A 21,454-nucleotide genomic window follows, 5' to 3' on the forward strand; every position below is an offset into this window, starting at 1 on the left:
TTATAGATAATGATTGCTAGAAAAATTTTAAAACCTATTAAAAATATTATGTGGCCAGTTATAAAATAAATACCCACAGAATTGTTGCTGTGGTTGTTTTATACTAACAGAAGCCATTTAGTCATAAGTAACATTTCTAGAATAGTCCTTATTTGCCAGACATTGTAAGCACAAAATAACTGGGAATAAATATGACATGAGATGTGTAAGAGGTACATGAAGAACACTCTAAAACTTTGCTAAACACTGTAAAAGAAGACAGACAAATAAATATACTGAAAATGTACTCTTGTCTCAGGTAGGAAGACTCCATATTAGATCCAATGCAGTTAACAAATTCAATGCAATAACAATAAATCTGCATCATTTTTAAAGGGAATTTGACAAAATATTGCTAAGTTTTATTTTGAAAATTACTAAAATGGCCAGGAAAATTCATCTGATACTAATTCAGGAATAGAGAGCAGTAAAAGCACGCAGAGAGGTCCAGTAGACTTAAGCAAATATAGAAATATAGTTTAGATGATAAAGTTGACTTCTAATCTATGGATTTGAAGTGGATTCTTTAATAAAGTATTGTAACGGTGACAAGCTACTCTGGAAAAAAGTATTAAAATGGATATTTGCTCTTTAACAAAATATATTGGATTTTTAAAATGGTAATATAAAATAATGAATCCAGAAAGTTCAAAAGAAAAAAAGAAGAAAAGAAGCGTCATTTTTCCCCAAGCCTTAGACTAGGTAACGGCTTTCTTAACATGACACTGAATGTTTTACTAGGTGAAAATGATAATAAATGATATAATTATATTAAATGATATAATAATAAGTGAAAATAAAGAGTGGAACTTCAGTATGGTAAACAAAAGTAAAACAAGATTTTTTATAGGTTGAATTTATTTATTTTATTTTCTTTTTCAAGTTTTTATTTAAATTCCCATTAGTTAACATATAGTGTAATATTAGTTTCAGGAGTAGAGTTTAGTGATTTATCACTTACATGCAACACCCAGTGCTCATCCTAAGTGCCCTCCTTCATATCCATCACCCATTTAGCCCATCCCCCTCCCACCTCCCTCCATCAACCCTCAGTTAGTTCTCTATAGTTAAGAGTCTGTTTCCTGGTTTGCCTCTCTTCTTTTCCCCTATGTTCATCTGTTTTGTTTCTTAAATTCCACAAATGAGTAAAATCATACAGTATTTGTCTTTCTCTGACCAACTTATTTCGCTTAGCGTAATACACTCTAGCTCCACCCACGTCATTGCAAATGGCAAGATTTCATTTTTGATGGCTGAGTAATACTCCATTGCATGCTTACCACATCCTCTTTATCCAGTCATCAGTCGATGGAAAAAGCAAACAAGATTTAAAGGCACCCAACTAGGATGAAGTGTATAAAATGAAGAGTTAACGTCTCTGAATAAACCAGGTAATCAAGTAAAAAAAAAAAAAGACAAAGAAGATACACAGGCAGTTCTCAAGAGGAACACTGCAAATATCGAAGGAAATTATGTCAGCACTACTAGTAATAAAATAAAATGTAACAAAATACAACTTTCATTCCTTTGGCTGGGAAAAGTGACAAAGGAGAGACCCCACCACAGTCAGGGGAGTGGTGAGGAAAGAGCCAACTTCGTGCACTGTGGAGGGACTGTCTGTCGGTGTCCCCTGCCAGAAATCTTGTTCCCAGTATGTACCAAAGTATACCTTTGACCTGGCACCCCAATTCTAGAAATTCATCCTGAACAGATAATCAGACACATTGTGCACTGCGGTGTTGTTTCTACTAGTGATAAATTGGAAACAACTGAAATGTTCATTAATAGGAGTTTTGGCTAAATACACAAGAGTATGTGCAAATAATAAAATATTGTGCAGCCTTTTAAAAGAATGCTAGATATTGCATGTGTTCACATTATAAAAGAGATGAACACTCAAAAGATTGCTTAGTGGAAAAGAAATTTAAAAGCAAAATATGTAGTCTTAGGAAATCGTGTACTCGCACACACACACAAATAGTGTCAAAAAGAATCTTCACCTACATGTTAGCAGTGGTTACAATGTCATGAAGGTGCATTCTGTTCTTCTTTATAATTTCTGCATTATTTAATTTTTTGTGGGAAGCATACATTTTTATATCAGGAAAAGAAGCCCTACTTTTTGTCTTGAACAACTCCCAGAGTCCATTTTAGGACCTGAATTATCCTGCCGTGCTGTCTACACAGACTGGATTAGCCACACATATGCCTGGACAGTGCACATCGGGGCTGACGGCACTGGCCACCTGGGCCCCTGTGGCTCACGCGGGCCCCACAGGCTGCCAGGGAGGCCCATAGTGACAGGCAGAGGCGACTCCCCCAGGCCCCCTGTGACGTGTTCAGTTGCCTAGCCTGGGAGCCTCCAAGCACACTGTGGGTGGGGAGAGGCGGCTAGAGAGGCCCAGGTACAGATCAGGACAGGAGATGCAAGAGGGCACCTGGGACCAGGCAGAGTTCCTCCGTTGGCTCAGGAATTCAGCTTGAGGCAGAAACGAAGAGGTGGAGAAAGACCCCTTCCAGCATCTTAGAACCTCTTGCCTCCTGGATTCTGAGGGTTGCAGGAGCTTTGCGTTTTCAAACTTCTTACTGATGAACTGCCTTCACTAGCATTTACTGGAGATTTTGCTTTAGATTGACACTCCCTGGTTTTTGTGTGTTTCCAGAAACACATTGTAAAGGGGGACTTTTAGTGATTGTTATCATTGGACACCAGTTTTGTTTCTTATGAAAAGTAGGTAACTGCATCAGGCAAATAGAATAAAAGCACAGTGGAGTGAGAACAACAAAAAGAGGGCTGGCGGGGTTTCCAGCAGAAAGCCCTGGCTGCGTCTGCACGCACTCCTCGTGTTAACACGGCAGACCAGCAAGTTTTAGAATGCTCTTAGAGATTCACTACCTCAGAACGGAGCCTCACTCTTCAGGGTGAAGCGTTCTTGCTGCACACTGTGTTTGTTCTCCATGTACTGCGTGAGATCATTTCATGAGCCAGGAGAGCGTGCTGTTCTAGTCCAGGGTGACCTCAGAGGGGCCCCTCCACCACAGGCCTTACCTCTGCGCCCGCCCTCCTGGGCAGCGCCTCCTGTCAGAGATGATCTTGCGAGGGGTGGATGGGCCATGGTCGGGACGTCATGTCCCCCTTGTCCGCCCTGATCTGTAGGCCTTCGAGGACATCTACCTGGAGGAGCGGAAGACCATCAAGGTTCTGCTCGAGTATGCCGACAAGATGTTCACCTATGTCTTCGTGCTGGAGATGCTGCTCAAGTGGGTGGCCTACGGCTTTAAGAAGTACTTCACCAACGCCTGGTGCTGGCTGGACTTCCTCATCGTGGATGTGAGTGTGGCCCAGAAGGGAGGAGGGGTGGGAGATCCGTTGCCAGTGCAGGAAGGAGTTGAAGCAGAGGGACGGAAGGACAGAATGACAGGGCGGGTGGGAGTCAGCAGGCTGACGTGAGGCACTCAGCTGGGCCGCAGGGCAGGCAGAGGGGAAGGAGGCCACAGTCTCGGGTCACAGGAGAGCCCCAGGCCCTGCCCATAAGGTTCCCAGTGTGGGAGGGAATAGGAGCTTGCGTCTGGCCATCAGAACCCCAATTTTGGGAGACAGAGGAGGCTTCTGGGGAGACTAGGCTCACTACAGGGCAGACTGAGGAGCAGTCCAGGCAGGCGCGCCCCCACGCACACCGCCCGACGGGATGGCCAGAAGTCAGGAAGCGGACTAGCCTGCATCACGCACCCACCACGCGGGTCGTGACGTGTCTGTCAGGCCCACTAGACAGGGGGCCGGTTAAGAGCCTCTGGGTCCACACACGGTAGGAGGCTGGCTGTACAGGGGAGAGAGTGAGCCAAAGGCCAGAGGGGCAGGGTTGGTGGAGGGATTCTGGGCAGGCAGGGGGGGATCCTCCGGGCTCCGGGAGAAGGTACTACCGGGGGAGGATGGGAGAGGGGTGCAGTCAGCTGTGAGAGGGCAGAAAGCCATGGACACTGGCTAAGGGGCTCTGGGTTGCTGCCCTAGATGATTGGGCTTCCCTGCCTGTCCAGGGAGGGTCTGGGACAGGAGGTGGCATGTCCTCTGAGCACCCAGTTGGCAGTGGGAGGCCTCTGGCCCACAGCCACCCAGGCCCCAGGACACTGCTGGGTGCCAAGCAGGGTGAGCACAGAGTCCCACGGGGTTCTCGAGCACAGTTGAGTGGCAGAATAACCGGGGCGGGGTGGGGGGTGAGACCAGAGTGTGGAGCAGCCTTGGATCTGCACTCCCTGAGGCAGAGGGAGCAGACAGCGATGAAGGGCTCAGGTGAGGGCTCACCATCCAGTTGTGGAGGGTCCTGCAGAAGAGAACGTGGGTCAGCGTCTGCAGACAGGGAAGGGCTTTCCAGATGGCACCTGTGGCTTCCAGGCTTGGCCTCAGGCTCTACCCACCAGCAGGGGCTGTCCTTCCTGTGGTTGCACAAGAGCCTCAGGCCTCTGTTCATGCCCACATCCCACTCAGAGGCCGGGGGCGGGGGGCTCAGCCCGGGTGGGAGGTCAGTCCCTGGGTGGCCATGGCAGGAAAGGCTCTTTGGGCTAGAGCATGTGTGGGGACACAGATCCAGGTCCTTGGGCCTCTGGTTCAGCCCTCTTTCTATCACCCCCAGTGACTGAGAGTCTGCTAATGTTGGGGTGAGGGGTGCTAGGGTGGCAGAGAGAGAGGGAGGGACCTCTAGCTGCCATTACAGCCTGGAGTCCTCAGAGCCTCCCTGAGAGGAAGGAGAGGACCCAGGAGGCCTCCTGCCCTGGGGCTGTGGGAGGGCCTGGGATCCTGGCAGCTCTGCCCTGAGGCCCCTCACCCAGCTATTCGTGCAGCTTCCTGGGAAGTTGAGCCTGCTGAGTGACTGTCCTCAGGGAAGGCAGGAGGGGGTTTGCAAAGACTCCTGGGGAAGCCCACCAACCTGCCACCTGGGGGAACTGAGAGCTGAGGCCAGGCCAAGGGGACCATCAGTGCTTCCCTTCCAGTCCCAGAACTGGAGAATTTGTCTGTGGAGAAAGAAACTGAGGCTCACAGCAGAGAGGGGCCTTGCCCGAGGTCGAGGAGAAGGCAGTGGAAGCTGGAATCCAGCTTCCCTGATGTTGGCCATGCTGCCCCCCCAGCCCACCCCCTCACTTCATGGGAAAGTTGGTCTTCAGGCCTCAGAGTCTGGAGAAGGATATTTGCAGGATCAATTCCTGCATCTTTTTTCAATAAATACTATTGAGTATGTACTATCGTAGGTGCTGGGGATCTCAGGGAACAGAATAGACTAAAACCTCTGCGTGCATGGAGGAAGGCAACCACACACAATAAACGTACTCAATAAGCCAACTGTATACTCTGTTAGAAGGTGATGTGTACCAGGGAGAAATAAGATGGGGAGAGCGAAAGGGGATTAGGAGGGCCAGGACCCCAGCAGGGGGGAAGGCACAGATTACATCTTTAAATAGGCAGAGCCGGGTGGGCTCACTGAGATGACATTGGAGCAAATGTGAAGGAAGGTGGGGTTAGCCAGGCAGACATCTGCAGAACCTTCCACACAGGGGTTGGAACAGCATTGCAAAGGTCCTATGGTGGGAACGTGCCTGGCATACTTGAGGAGCTGCAAGGAGGCCGGCGTGGCTGGAGCAGAGGGAGTGGGGAAGGGAAGTGCAGGAGATGAGGCCGGGCTGCAAGGGGCAAGAGGGGACACCGCCTTGGAAAACTATGGGCTTTTATTTAGAACGAAGTGGGAAGGCATTGCGACACTCTGAGCCAAAGAGTGACATGGAGTGACTCCTGCTACTGGAGGAGCACAGGGGTTCGGGGGTGGGGCACACGTGGAGGCCGGCAGAAGAGTCAGGAGGCCGTGGCGGCCGTCCAGGGGAGAGAGGACGGTGGCCTGGCCAGGGTGGTGGCAGTGGCAGTGGTGAGAAATATTTGGACTTCTGATGTATTTTGAAGGCAGAGCCAACAGGAAATCCTGCCGGGCTGGATGTAGGGTGTGAGAGACGGAGAGGAGGCAAGGGTGATGCCAAGGCTTGTGGCCTGAGCAGCTGGAAGGATGGAGGCGCCATCAGCTGAGATGAAGGGCTCTGGGCAGGGCAGGCGCACAAGCTTTGAAAGCACAGGCGACGAGGGTGAACTGCTGGGAACTAGGTGGGCAGACTGGCAAGACAGGCCAGACCTGGTCGCTGGGCCACAGACTCTGCCCGTGCCTCCCCTCTTCGAGATGTCTGACGTCGCGACGTCTGGCTCTCTCACACCAGCCCTGCTTTAGGTGGGCCGGGAGCCCTACCACCTGTCTCTAGAGCTGTCCCTATGGTGCTCACTCCCACCTTACCTCCCACAGGTCTCCCTGATCAGCCTGGTAGCCAACACCCTGGGCTTTGCCGAGATGGGCCCCATCAAGTCACTGCGGACGTTGCGTGCCCTCCGACCCCTGCGAGCCCTGTCACGATTTGAGGGCATGAGGGTAAGGGGAGTGACTGCCTTCCTGCCAGGGCAGTGGGAGGTAGCTTCACTGAGACAACCCCTGTCCACTTGCTGACTGAGCGGCCCAGCCTAGAGCTGGGACTGTGGCCCCCCAGCCTGGTAGGAGCAAGGTGCAAAATCTCCAGGAGAGGTGCCGCTGGGCTCGCAGGCACCCAGAGGGTGGAGAGCTGTGAGAGCCCTCCCCCTGGGCCTGTCACCTCCTGTCCCATGGGCCGGGGAGCCCCTCTGCTTCTGCTCGGGGGTGGGGGCCATCTGTGTGTGTGCTCGGCCTCCCTGTGCCTGCCTGCGTGCCCTCCTCCTGGCAGACACAGTCTGTCTTCCTCGGTCTGCGAAGGGCAGTGGGGCTGTGCCCGTGAAGGTGAAGGGAGCAAGGAGGGAGCCGCTGTATACTCACATCACGCAGCAGTTGGCATCTGCTTAGCAAATTCTCTTGCTCTGATTTGTAAGTGCAGAGCCCTATACATTTTTCAAGCCATCAAATTTTACCAAAGAATATGTGCATACAACGCACCTTTAAAAGCCCCACCAGGGCGCCTGGGTGGCTCAGTCGGTTAAGTGTCTGCCTTCAGCTCAGGTCATGATCCCGGGTCTTGCCATCCAGACCCAGCATTGGCCTCCTTGCTCAGCGGGGAGCCTGATTCTCCCTCTGCCTCTGCTGCTGGCCCTGCTTGTGTGCGCTGGTGTGCGCACGCTCCCTCTCTATAAAATAAATAAATAAAATGATTTAAAAAATTAAAATAAATCAAAGCCCTATCAAGAAAAAACATTACCCCATAATATATAGCAAGAAAACACACACATATGTGCATTCATGTGCACGTGTGCTTCGTGCTTTTTTGCAAAACATGCACAGTTTTGCTGTGGTTTTAGCAGCCACGCCCGTGTCTCTCGCTGACCCAGCAGGCACCATCCCACGGTCCCCATTTTGTTGATGGTTTCCAACTTTGCTCACACCCCCAAGAGAGAAACAAGTCGCTTATTCCTGGTGGGAAAGCATTCACAAGTGAATCATCCTACCTAAGTTAAACGTCTCTTGGGATTAAGGGCATCTGATTCCAGAGGGATGTGGAGGAGATGCAGGTGGCCAGGAAGGCCTCTGTTGGGGCTGTCGGCCACGGGGCCAGCCAAGGGCAAACCTGGGTGTTGGGTTTCCCACCCTGTCCATCATGCCTGCTGGGGACCAGGGACCCCTCCTGACCTGCATGTGTCAGCATCACCCTTCCCAGCATCACACGACCCCACACCAGCCTCACTTGCAGTCTGCGTGGCAAACACCTTCCTGACTCCTGGACGGCTGGACACTTGGCCCTCAGGGGAGTAGAATGTGCCATATGCGTTTGCCAAGGAAGCCTCTCTGGGGTGCTATGAGTTTCGATGATGAGAACACTGCCAGGGCTCCACGGGGTCCGAGAGCCACTCCTGGGGAGGGCACAGGGAGCACCCACACCGCACCCCCTGCCCTTCCAGCTCAGCTCTCACCGCAGCACTGGAGGGCTGCCAGACCACCCGCCAGACACGCTGCGTGGAGGTCCCCTGGACACCCTTGGGAGAACACCCATCCTTCCTAGTAGCAGCAACCCCAAAATAAACCAGAAACTTAGCTCAGAGAATGTGTCTCCAGAGGCCCTTTCCCATCATATTGCTGGCATACTTAGCTGGAGAGACCCTGTTGGAAATTAAGTTTGAAGGTCATGAATTCAAGGAAGGACCGGAAGGGAAAGGCAGATGTTCCTAAGTTGCAGCAGACATTAGCGTGCAAAACAACAAAAAATGTGTGTGTGTATTCTCTCCCCTTCCCCCACCGATTCCCCATCATCTCTCCTTTTACTTCCCATCAGGGCTTCTAGCCAGGGGTGGCCCTTCCTCAGGGACAGAAAGTGTTCACACCCCTCCCGAGCAGGGACCTGCAGGCAAAGAGTTCGGTGAGGGTAGGCAGGGAGTGTGGGTAGGCTGGTCTTGAAAAGGGTATATGCTCTGGGCACCCCCAGGAACGGAGCCTCTTCTCTGTCCACTTGAGGTTGTGGTGAATGCCCTGGTGGGTGCCATCCCGTCCATCATGAATGTCCTCCTCGTCTGCCTCATCTTCTGGCTCATCTTCAGCATCATGGGTGTGAACCTATTTGCGGGGAAGTTTGGGCGGTGCATCAACCAGACTGAGGGAGACCTGCCTTTGAACTACACCATCGTGAACAACAAAAGCGACTGTGAGTCTTTCAACGTGACTGGCGAATTGTACTGGACCAAGGTGAAAGTCAACTTTGACAACGTGGGGGCCGGGTACCTGGCCCTTCTGCAGGTGGTAAGTCCTGGAGAGGAGGGACCTCCTTTCTCCCACTGGCTCTCCAGCAACAGGCACCTTCACCCACAGTATGGGTGGGTGGGGGGACAGTTGGTCCACCCTGGGCCCTCACAGTAGTGTCACACTGCCCAAAGGAGGCTAAGAATTCTCCAGAGACTTCTTGGCTCCTTGGGAAGTCCCCGGATTTTCCATTCTAGAACAGATGCCACATCTCCAAGATGTATGGCATGGGGGTTCAGCACTGAGGCAAACCCAGCTCCCCGGCCAGTGGTCAGGTTGACAGCCTCACCCTGAGTTTGGCGGTGTGATGACACAGGTTAAAAATCAAAGACCAGAGGGGCGCCTGGGTGGCACTGTCGTTAAGCGCCTGCCTTCGGTTCAGGGCGTGATCCCAACATTCTGGGATCGAGCCCCACATCGGGCTCCTCCACTGGGAGCCTGCTTCTTCCTCTCCCACTCCCCCTGCTTGTGCTCCCTCTCTCGCTGGCTGTCTCTGTCAAATAAATAAAATAAAATCTTAAAAAAAAAAATCAAAGACCAGAGACACGCAGAGACTGAACTATTGCCACACTGTGGCCCCAGCCTTCTGTTATAAAAAGTAGTAACACTTTCTGTGTTGTTTCCAAAGTGTGAGATGTGGGATGTTGAAACACACATGACCTTACCCAGTCCTTCCAAAGTTTCCATTGATTTGTGAGGACAGCGGCTTCAGTGAGCATGATACATGGCATAAAATTAACCTACAAGTTGCCTTGACAGCAGACATGCAGACAGAGTCGTAACGCAGAGAACCACAACTTGCTTCACTTGCTACCCCAGGCTTAAGCCCAGAGACCTGTCTCTAGTCCCCAAAGCAGGGGAACACTCAGTGGGCTCTCATCTGAAAACTTAGTGCACATCTACTGTCCTTCAGCCCTCCCTTCAATCACAGGGGCAGCTTTCTCCAAAGACTCCCCTGATATACCTCCTAGAGAACGAGATTAGAGCCAAACCCAGAGAGCCTTCTGTCCCTGGGACTTCCCTCTAAATGTCAGAACTTGGAAGGAAAGGCCATTCCAACAGAACGACACAGTGGCTGGAAAAGGAGTCACAAGCATCTCGTCACCTTGGGTGCTCTCCAGCAGGTTCCAGAGCATGCCCAGCCGTCTCTGCACCGGGCAGGGCTTCCTGGAACGGGGAGCTGAAGTAGCTTGTCTGCTCTGGAGCCGCCTCAGTTTCCCCATCTGTCCTGCCTGTGTCAGAAGAGCTCTCAGACATGAAAGTTTGTGTGGACAATTGTACCCTGAAAGAAGGCTCAGGGCAGGTTTGGCTTTTGCCAAGGACTCAAGTGAGACCCCCTGGACAGTCGGCCCCACCACCAAGGACGTCTCTGGGGCAGCCCCACCAGAGCTCTGTGGCATTCGGCCTCCTCCTCTAACGCCTTGGGGTGGTGGGCTGGAGCAGGCTTCTGTCGGCTCATGGGAGCTGATTGTTGCCTTTTCAGATATTTTGCAAGCCGTGATTAAAAATCAGATTTTATAAACTTATAATTCACTAAGTGGTATTGAAACAAAGTCATGGGGTGCCTGGCCAGCTCAGTCAGTGGAGCATGCCATTATTGATCTCAGGATTGTGGTTCGACCCCCACGTAGGGTGTAGAGATTACTTAAAAAAGATAAAAATTTTTTAAAAAATCAAAATTCACCATTACCATCTATTATCATGTACGCTCTTGAGGTTATTAATATGTGCTATATCCGTACAGCGGAAATACTGTAATGCTCCACTCCTGTGTGTCTCTTCCCAAGTCTGTGTTCAGTAACAGCCTTGTTGGTACCTTGAAATTGGCCATGGGAGCAGTGTTTACCCAAAGAAATTGGCAAACACAACAATCGGAGCTTTGTTTTCTTCTGGAAAACCATTTTTTAGCCATTTACCAACACACCACTGGCAAAAGGAACCCCTTAAGGACGAAGGGAAGTTGGGATGTTTCAGGGCCGTCCTGAGAGGCCATGAGCAGAAGCCATGGGCTTCTCTGAGGTGCATGACAAAGGGGACCAGGTCAGCACTGGGATCCACCTCTCTGTCCCTGACACCCACTGTAGGACTACGTTGTTTTAGAACCTGGAATGAAGGTGGGTCTGAAAGGCAGACCTCCTTCAGTCCTCCTCTGTCTCCTGGCCAACATCGAGAAGCTTCTTACTCCACTCCATGGCCTCCTTAGGGTGTGTGCACAGCTGGCCTCCCCTCCGCCTCCGGCCCTGAACAAGAAGGACAGGATGCCTCCCTCTCAGAGAAGGCTGTTTCCTGGCTTCCTCTGTCCAGATAGGAGCCCCTGCTAGCTCAATAGATGCAAGTTAAATGATTCTTACTCTTGTCTTTTCCTTCCAGGCAACATTTAAAGGCTGGATGGACATTATGTATGCAGCTGTGGACTCCAGGGGGGTAGGTAACCATACTGACCTCTCCCGCCAAGTCAGGCACCTGAGGCTCCAGGACACTTGGCCACGAGGGCATCAGGGTCCACACCCAAAAGCTCACCCCATAAAGGCCAGATCTCCCGTGTCAGCCTGTAGTGGAGCCTCCCTGGTAGACCCAGGCCTGGCCCTGGGGCAGAGTTGCGTGGTATCCCAAGGAGCTCCAAATCCTCAAATATCTTTCAAATTAACTTCACTGTAATTTACTTGAATCTTAGTCTTACCCCAGAAAAGACCAGACCGGGTGGAAGCAACAGAGAGGCAAATCGAGTTTCTTCGTTATCCTTGTACCCACCAATCACAATGTCAGCCCCAAGCCACCACTCTCCTGAACCCTGTTCCCGCCCGTTCGGGCCCCGCTCTGCACGCACCTGCACACACAGACACACAGCCCCGCGCTGGTGACCTCCCTCCGACACACGCCCTCGCCCAGCCAGCCCTCCACCGCTCCTGCCCACCTGACCGCATGTCTGGTCTCCCCTCAGTATGAAGAGCAGCCCCAGTGGGAGTACAACCTCTACATGTACATTTACTTCGTCATCTTCATCATCTTTGGATCTTTCTTCACCCTGAATCTTTTCATCGGTGTCATCATCGACAACTTCAACCAACAGAAGAAAAAGATGCGTAGAGCACCTGCTTCCCGCGGGCCGGGGGGCAGGGCTGGGTACCAGGGGACTGAGGAGCCATTCGGGCCCCTGGCTCCATTTTGCCTTCCTGCTGGGGACGGCCCTACTGGAGTGGGTGGGAGAGGGGAGTGTCCATGATATAACAGGCCCAGTCTGTACGAGTGGAAGGAGGAGCCCCATGCCTGCCCTAGTCGATCTAACCCGTGAGGCTCCTGAGAGGAGCTGGACTGAGGGTTGGGACTACTCACCTGGTCCACAATCGAGACGGTGGCCCAGGGTCTCTCCAGAGCTCCATCAGCCAGGCCATGATTGAGTTGCAGGCAAACCAACTACGCAGAGGGAACCTCCAGCGTGGTTGAGCTGGGCAGGGGATGGGGACTGAATCTGCACCTCACAAAGCCAGAGAGACCTCAAGGTGAAAGGAGACAGGGACCTTGCAAGAGCAGATTTGGGGAAGACTCTCTGGTGCAGGATAGGGACATACTTCTCTCCACTGGGAGAGGAAGTGAGGAGGAGGCTGGCCAAGGCACCCTCATCAAGGAGGCAAGATCCCTACGCTCCCCATGCCGGAGCCCCTGAGAACCTAAAATGAGTCTGGTGTCTGTCTCTCTGCACTTAGGGGGCCAGGACATCTTCATGACAGAGGAACAGAAAAAGTACTACAATGCCATGAAGAAGCTGGGCTCCAAGAAGCCCCAGAAGCCCATCCCAAGGCCCCTGGTAAGCCAGCTACTGATTCAGCAAGAGTGGAGGGATGTGCTGGGGGGGCCTGGGAAGGGCCTGAGAAGGCCACACTCCAGGACCACTGAATTTTCCAATGAAAGCCTAAGTGAGCTTGCCCAAATTGCCCACTCAGAATTGTCTGTTTCCTTAATAATAATAATTCTTAAATATGTGCTTTTCAAATTCAATAAGCAGTAGGGTTTTTATAGGATGATAACACTGGAAGCAGTTTTACATTATAGAAAGTAGAAATTTGCAAAGTTTGGGAAAATTGCTCCAAGAATGTATTAAGGAAAATAACACGTGTTTTGACATCTTGTTTATCCTTTCGTTATGGTACCACAAACAGTTCACCAATGTCAGGAGTGGGGTTTGAACCCAAAAGGCTAGAAAAAGTGCCAAGAAGTCCACAAAGAAGATTTAATATGCATATGATCCATTCAAAGAGAATGAGGAAGGGTTAAAAATAGGGCTGTGAAAAATAGATACTCTTTAAAATATGATATACAATATTTTCATATGAGCATTTTCATTTCGGCATTTTTAATCCGATAGCATTTAATGTAAAAGAATGAAAGAACATAAAACTGCTCCTAAAATTTAATTCCAAAAAAAATCATTGAGCCTAGCCCAGAGCCCTCGGTCAGTGCAGGGAAGGAGGGGTGCTGTCAAGCACCTGACCACAAAAAGAGGCCTCAGACTCCTGGAGTAAGTGAGGAAGACATGGGCAGCTGTTCCAACCAGGAGTGCTCCCTCCCACAGGAGTCCCTCTCCTCTGAGTGCACCCTCCCCCCCTGCCAGAGTGCAGCCTTTCCCAGCGAGAGCACGGCAGCCTGTGCAGGCCCACCCTCATTCACAGCCTCTTCTTGGCAACCCTGAGAGAGACAGATGCAGCCCGGAGTCCCCTGGCAGTTGGCACCAGGAGGGACACTCACTCCCTCCCCTGCAAGGCTGACTTTCTTGCCTGATCAAGCCATTCTCAAAAAAAGTTGGGGAGGGGTCAGTACTCAAAGTAATTAGGTGACATAGCTAGGAAGTGACAGTCCCAGGTTCATCAATCCAGTTCATCAATTTTATCTAATTCCTACCCTTTCACCATGCTTTGTTTTGTGTTAGTGGGGGGGGTGTTCACTTATTTATAATTTTCTCTCTTTCCCCCGATAATCTGAGGTAACTAACAATTAAAGACACATAAATATAGTTAATAGAATAAACAAAATCAATTCCATAAAGGGTGGAGAAAATTTGTTGACCTGAGGGCTGATTCAATTACTAGGATTGAACTTTAAATTTGACCTTGAGCCATCAGACAGTGGGTACAAAAAGAGAAGCACAGTGAAGGATGATGTGCTAGGGAAGCTGAGGGAGGAGAAATCCCTTCCTGAAGGTTCAGAGACTTCAGGGAAGCGGGAGCCTGAGGGCTGGGCCTGGAAGCAGGAGAGCCAGGCTGTTTCAGCCTCCTGACTTCTCCTCTCACCCCACAGTCTCACCAGAGGGTGGAATAGCAGAGTGCATGGTCTGGGCCGAGAGGCAGCAACAGGCCTGTCTGAGGTCCCTGCTGAGCCCATCTTTTACGCTTCCTTTCAGAACAAGTACCAGGGCTTCCTGTTCGACATTGTGACCAAGCAGGCCTTCGACGTCACCATCATGTTTCTCATCTGCTTGAACATGGTGACCATGATGGTGGAGACAGATGACCAGAGCCCCGAGAAGGTCAACATCTTGGCCAAGATCAATCTGCTCTTCGTAGCCATCTTCACAGGCGAGTGTATCATCAAGATGACTGCCCTGCGCCACTATTACTTTACCAACAGCTGGAACATCTTCGACTTTGTGGTTGTCATCCTCTCCATCGTGGGTGGGTATCCAAGTCAGCCTTTCCTCCAATCCTGAGTCTGTACTTAATGTGAAGTATACTAGGCTCCTTTGTTCTTTTCTCTGCATTCCACACCCCTCCCTGTCACACACAGACACACACAGACACACACACACACACACACACACACACACACACACACCCCTCCACAGAGAATTTGTCGAGGAAGGCCCACTCAGGCCAGGGGGGCCATCCTGGGAGAGGAGCCAGCACACCCTCCATGGGACCCTAGAACACAGCTCTCTGCTCTCTGTGAGAGCGTCAAGGATGAATTTGGGAAAGGGAGTGGAGGCTGGGCAGGCTTCCCTGCCCTCCCAAGGGAAAGATTAAAGTAAGAGGCTTTCTCAGGGTGAGGTGAGTCTCCAGGGATTAGAGCAGGTGGTCCTCTAGGATAGAAGTGATCCCTGGAGATGGAAAATTCTAGAGTCTAGCCACCAAGGTGTGTGCCAGATTCCTTCAGACATCACCAACCTCACACAATTCCTTCAGACATCACCAACCTCACACAATTGACCTTATAATGACCTTATAATGTCTACATTGAGGCAAGGAGATCATACAACTAGGAACAGAAGAGATAGGATTCACACTCCATCTGTTTGGGCTGCTATACCAAACACCAGACTAGGTAACTCATAAACACCAGAAATTCATTTCTCACAGTTCTGGATGCTGAAAGTCCAAGATGAAAGCACCAGCATAGTCATGTCTTCTGGTGAGGGTCCTTTCCCTGGTTCATAACCAGCACCCTCTTTGCTGTGTCCTCATAAAGTGGAAGGGGCAAGACAGCTCTCTGGGGTCCTTTTATAAGGCACCGACCCCACTCACGAGGGCTCCACCTTCATGACCTAAGCTCCTCCCAAACGTCTCACCTCCAAACATCATCATCTTTGGGAGTTGGGATTTCAACATACGAATATGGTGGGGGATTCAAACATGCAAACCATAGCACACATCCACATCTGTTTGACCTCAGGACCCAAAAACCTTTTTTTATTTTTGTTATTTATTTATTTATTTATTTATTTATTTATTTATTTATTTATAGAGTGAGTGTGAGAGCAGGGAGGTGGGAGGGGCAGAGGGAGAGGGAGAGAGTGTTAACCAGGCTCCATGCTCAGCGCAGAGCCCAACACGGAGCTCCATCTCACAACTCTGAGATCATGACTGAGCCAAAATCAAAAGTCAGACGCTTAACTGACTGAGCCATCCAGGTGCCCCCCCCTTATTTAAATAGCAATTTTATTGAGAAACAATTCACATACCACAAGATTTACCCTTTAAAGTTTATGATTTAGAAGTTGCTAGTATATTCACAGAGTTGTGCAACTATCATTACACCTGATCTAGAATATTTTCCTCACCCCCAACAGAAACTCTGCACCCTTTTAGCAGTCACTTCCCATCATCCCCTCTCCCCAGCCCCTGGAAACCACTCATCTAAAATTTTGAGGGACTGCCAAACAGTTTTCCAAAGCAGGTGCACCAGTCTACTTTCCCACTGTCAACGTAGAAGGGTTCCAGTGACGCCACATCCCCACCAACACTTGTTACTGTCTGTAATTTCTTCCCATAGCCACCCTGGCAGGTATGAAGTGATCATCTCCTTGAGGTTTTGGTTTTCATTTCTCTAATTAATAATGATGCTGAGCATCTTTTCACATGCTTATTGGTCACTTCCCGTTGTATGTCTTGGTCTATAACAGAAGGAATATCTTGGAGAAATGTCTATTCAGATCCTTTGCTTAGTTTTTTAATTGGCTTACTTATGTTTTTATTGTTGAATTGTAAGAGTTCTTTATATATTCTGGACACCAGTCCCTTATCTGATACAAAATTTGCAAATATTTTCTCCCATTCTGGGGGTCATCTTGTCACTTTCTTGGTTGTTGTCCCTCGAAGCACAAAGTTTTTTGTTTTGATTAAGTCCCAATTTATCTATATTTTTTTCCTTTTGTTGCCTGTGCTCAGAGTCCAAACTCTTGACCACTCCACCCCCGTGAAACTCTGCCGTGGGGTGGCTGACTTTCCTCTTTCTGCCATGCACATATAGCCTGTGCCTTTGGTGGCCTCAGAGGGAGACTCAGGGGCTGAGGCAGGGGCTGCCATAGCTGCGGCTTGAAGCTGGACACAGGGTCAGGACATGCTCTGGGAGGTCCCAGGCAGGGGTGAGGGCAAGCATGCCCAGTGGGACTGGTGGAAAGCTTTAGAGAATGCAGGATGTCAGCAGCCGCGAGGGGCTGATGAGGGGCTGTGTCGGGAAGCTTTGGGAGGAGGTGCAGCACGTACCTTGGGAGCACCTACTGGTCCCGGTGCCTGGCTGTACTGGAGGGGCTCGGGTAACAGCTCGACTTGGAGCCGGAGGGTGTGAGTCGAATCCCAGCATCTCACTGATGAGGTGACAACTTGGGTCAGTTACCTCACTTCTCAGTTTCCTCTTCTGGAAAATGAGGATGATGGTGTCTGCTTACCTCCTCGGGTGACCGGAAGGGCTAAATGGATGGATATAAAATGCTCAGCCCAGTGGCTTATTGACAGTAAACATGACACATGACAGCTGGTGACATGCTTATATGAGGAGTCTGGAAAGGTCACTTGGGCCAATACAAAGCAGAGTTTATTTCACTCTTTCTCCTATAACTCATATGCCTGCTTCTTAAAACTCCAAACCCGTAGTTGTCAATAGAGACCAATGGGGTGGGAAGCCCCGGAAGCTAGCAGGGTTGGGAGGGTGGAAGGAACTATCTCAGAGAGGCTGAGTTGTGACAGGCGCAGTGTGGTGGAGAATATGGACTTGTGGGCCAGTGCCTCTTACCCTCAGTGAGCGCATGAATCATCTGGACTTTATTAAAATGCAGTGGAACTGGGGGGTGAAACTGAGAGTCCACATTTCTAATAACCAGCTCAGGAGATCCCAGGGCTGCTGGTCCTCAGACCACACTTTGAGTAATGAGGAGCTGAAAAGCCCAAGTTCTGGTCCCAGTGAGGCCACCCAGATGCTGAGTAAGTCCCTTGAGGTCTCAGAACCCAGGATCTAGAAGATGGGCCCAGTATGGCCCTAGTTTGCAGGTATTCTCAGAAGACTAAGGGACGAGAGGTCTGATAAAGCACTTTGCAAAAGGTGTGGGTACTGTGGGTGCTCATTTTCTGGATCATAGATGAGAAATGGAGACCCAGAGAGGTGGAAGGACGCAGGGTCCTTGCATGCCCCAGTCCACCTGGTCCTCCTGAAAGGGCCCCTTCGCCTAAGCTTCTTGCCGTACAGAGACCCAACCAGTGATGCAGGGCTGGAGGGAGGACAGAGGTGCATGGGTGGCCACGGTCTCTGTTGTTTCCCATAGGTACTGTGCTCTCAGACATCATCCAGAAGTACTTCTTCTCCCCAACGCTCTTCCGAGTCATCCGCCTGGCCCGAATCGGCCGCATCCTCAGGCTGATCCGAGGGGCCAAGGGGATCCGCACGCTGCTCTTTGCCCTCATGATGTCCCTGCCTGCCCTCTTCAACATAGGGCTGCTGCTCTTTCTCGTCATGTTCATCTACTCCATCTTCGGCATGGCCAACTTCGCTTACGTCAAATGGGAGGCTGGCATTGACGACATGTTCAACTTTCAGACCTTCGCCAACAGCATGCTGTGCCTCTTCCAGATCACCACATCAGCCGGCTGGGATGGCCTCCTCAGCCCCATCCTCAACACAGGGCCCCCTTACTGTGACCCCAATCTGCCCAACAGCAATGGCTCCCGAGGGAACTGTGGGAGCCCAGCCGTGGGCATCCTCTTCTTCACCACGTACATCATCATCTCCTTCCTCATCGTGGTCAACATGTACATCGCCATCATCCTGGAGAACTTCAGTGTGGCCACAGAGGAGAGCACCGAGCCTCTGAGTGAGGATGACTTCGACATGTTCTATGAGATCTGGGAGAAGTTTGACCCGGAGGCCACCCAGTTCATCGAGTATTCGGCCCTGTCCGACTTCGCAGATGCCCTGTCCGAGCCGCTCCGCATCGCCAAGCCCAACCAGATAAGCCTCATCAATATGGACCTGCCCATGGTGAGTGGGGACCGTATCCACTGCATGGACATCCTCTTTGCCTTCACCAAGAGGGTCTTGGGTGAGTCTGGGGAGATGGACGCCCTGAAGATCCAGATGGAGGAGAAGTTCATGGCGGCCAACCCGTCCAAGATCTCCTATGAGCCCATCACCACCACGCTCCGGCGCAAGCACGAGGAGGTGTCGGCCACCATCATCCAGCGGGCCTTCCGGAGGCACCTGCTGCAGCGCTCCATGAAGCACGCCTCCTTCCTCTTCCGCCAGCAGGCGGGCAGCAGCGGCCTCTCTGATGAGGACGCCCCTGAGCAAGAGGGCCTCATCGCCTACGTGATGAATGAGAACTTCTCCCAGCGCCTTGGCCCGCCCTCCAGCTCCTCCATCTCCTCCACGTCCTTCCCGCCCTCCTATGACAGCGTCACCAGGGCCACCAGCGATAACCCCCAGGTGCGGGTGTCCGACTACAGCCGCAGTGAGGATCTCGCGGACTTCCCCCCGTCCCCAGACAGGGACCGTGAGTCTATAGTGTGAGAGTCTGCCCAGCTGGCCAGGACGCACTGAGGGGCAGCCTGTAGCACTGTAGCAAACGTGACTGCGGCCACTAGCCAGCATCTGCTGGGACCTTCCTTGCTTCGGGCTCCGGGTGTGAGAGATGGGCCTCAGCCCCGCGGGTCAACAAGGCAGAGCTGTGTGGTGCCCACATTGACATCCAGAAGCAGGTGGCCGAGCTGACCGTTCCGGGTGGCCTGTCGCTGGAAGCCCTGCACACACCAGTGGCCGGGGCCAGTCGGGCCACACCCTGGGGCTCTGAAAAGCCACACCATCCCAGCTGCTGAGGAGAACTACAAAACTGAGACTGTAGATGTTGTGAATGGGCTTTCATAAATTTATTATATTTGATATTTTTTTACTTGAGCAAAGAACTAATGTTTTTTCCATGGACATCGGCAGCAGTTCACACTGCCTTTTCTTAACTCCAAACAAGAGTGTCTGTAGAGCTGCCGGAACTCTGTTCTCAAAGCAAAAGTGAAACCCAGTGTGGCTCCCGCAGGCCTTCACTGCCGGGGGCCAGAAGGGGCTCCCCTGCTGCTTGGGCTGCGGTGCCAGGAGGTCTGAACCCCTTTCCTTGCCCAGGGTGTGCACAGTGTCCACACACAGAGGCCAGACACAGGCCACGTGTGGCCCAGGCTCCCCTCAGTCGAGTGTCAGGCAGAGGGGTTCTTGTCAGTGGGGGCTCACTCTGGCCGTCCCTTGTCCCCTGGGTCCTGTTTGCCCAACCCTGTGGTTTTATGCAGGTCATACTGGGGTCATTTTGACAAAAATACAAGGCTTCCAGAAGAGAGTGGCCTGGGTCCCAGGGCTGGTCTTAAGCGCTGATGTTGCCTTTTCTTCCCAGGAGAGCCTGGCCTTCTGCACAAGTATTAACATTAAAGGGAAGGGCACAAGGGAACCAGCCCCATGCATGGCCTGGCCCCCAGCTTGTCCTTGCTCCGAAACCCAGCAGGCCCTGCCCCGCAGGCCAGGAAGAGGAGTCTGAGCCCTGTGCCACGAGAGCTAAGAAGCTGAACAGCCCTCTGCCGTGGGGCCCCAGCCCATCTGAAGAAGGGAATCTATTGTCGTGACCAGGGCTCTTGTCCCAGACCTTTCTGCCTCTCACCATGTGTGTGGGTGGGGGGTGTGGGGACTCCTGTGTGGTGTCCAACAACTCTCCAGATGGAGCGGGGAGGGCAGTGTGGGCCCTGTACTGGGAAGGAGCCTCGGGGCTTGCGCTGCCCTGGGAGGGGAGTGGACTATGGGCAACCTTGGGAAAGGGAGCCGTGTGGTGCCAGAGCAGCCCCTGTGGCTCAGCCTGGGGTCTTGGTGGCATCCGCCCGCAGGACAACCTGGGGCAGCGTCCAGGCTGTCCACAGGTCTTGTGAGAAGGCCTTTTCAGGGAAAAATACTTTTTTTAGTCCAGTTACCCCCAAGGCCTCTTGAGCTCCTGACAATCTTATTTAGCATATGCAAATCTTTAAATGCAGAGACCTGTCACCCTGAAAGTGACAGTGTTGGCTGGTGGAGCTTGAGCAGGCAGGGGCTCGGCCCTGTCCCAGCTCTCCAGCAGAGCCGCCGCCCGCCTCGGGGCAGCCCGGGAAGCTGGAAGCGCAGCTCGTCACCTACCTCGCCGAGCTGTCGGAGGGCTGGACGTTCGTGAGCTCGCGGCAGTGCTGAGGGGGCACTGCCGTCGAGGCAAGTATTACGTTTCTTTTTGTCACCCCGAGTTCCCTCGGTGGCAACACTAGCCCCCACCCCACCCACCCCAGTGATTTCTCTTCTCCCGTGTTCCCCTTGAGTCCAGTGTGGGACATGCTTTGGACCGTCCCAGACACACTTCTCCGAGTGGAAGTCTTATTTTTGTAGCTCTCTGTGCTTTGCTCTCAAGGCTCAGAGCAGCGTGTGCCCCTCCCTGGCACTCAGCGCCCACTGCAGGGGCAGGAATGCGGTTTGGGAGGCAGGCCGGCTGGCCATCCAGCTGGCCGGAAGGGGGCTGTGGTTTCGAGTGTGTGTGTGTGTGTGTGTGTGTGTGTACGGCCCGGGAGCCCTGAGACAGGTGCCCGGGGCTGTGGCTGAGGCAGGGTGAGCTAGGCCCAAACTCCTTAGCTTTTAGCGTGGCTCTCATTTTTTTTTCCAGAACTGCACGATGACCGGCAGGAGGGGAGAAGAGGGTAGGCAAAGGAGGGAGCATCAAGTGCCAGCTGTTGTCTGAGCTAATCGAGCACTTCTCACCAAACTCCGTGTATAAATAAGATAACATATTTTTAAAACAAACCAATAAATGGCTTACATGACCTGGCCTGGGCTCTATTCTTGTGATTTAACAAGGGCAGCGGCAGAGGCCCAACGAGTCCAAGAGGAGGTCTCCTCCT

At 52.0% G+C, this 21,454-nt stretch overlaps 1 protein-coding gene across 3 annotated transcripts in view; it reads left to right on the forward strand.

The window, feature by feature from the left end:
• Positions 1-21,454, forward strand: part of SCN5A (sodium voltage-gated channel alpha subunit 5) — a 93,320-nt gene extending 71,866 nt beyond the window's left edge. For all 3 annotated transcript variants that reach the window (XM_034662225.1, XM_034662226.1, XM_034662224.1), the window contains 8 exons: positions 3,197-3,370; positions 6,372-6,494; positions 8,532-8,813; positions 11,184-11,237; positions 11,755-11,892; positions 12,514-12,618; positions 14,209-14,479; positions 17,839-21,454. In XM_034662225.1, the coding sequence (XP_034518116.1) occupies positions 3,197-3,370; positions 6,372-6,494; positions 8,532-8,813; positions 11,184-11,237; positions 11,755-11,892; positions 12,514-12,618; positions 14,209-14,479; positions 17,839-19,079 (2,388 nt within the window). In that variant the 3' untranslated portion in view covers positions 19,080-21,454. The remainder of the gene's footprint in view (positions 1-3,196; positions 3,371-6,371; positions 6,495-8,531; positions 8,814-11,183; positions 11,238-11,754; positions 11,893-12,513; positions 12,619-14,208; positions 14,480-17,838) is intronic.

This window comes from Ailuropoda melanoleuca, chromosome 6 (genome assembly GCF_002007445.2).
Source record: "Ailuropoda melanoleuca isolate Jingjing chromosome 6, ASM200744v2, whole genome shotgun sequence".
Lineage (NCBI taxonomy): Eukaryota > Metazoa > Chordata > Mammalia > Carnivora > Ursidae > Ailuropoda > Ailuropoda melanoleuca.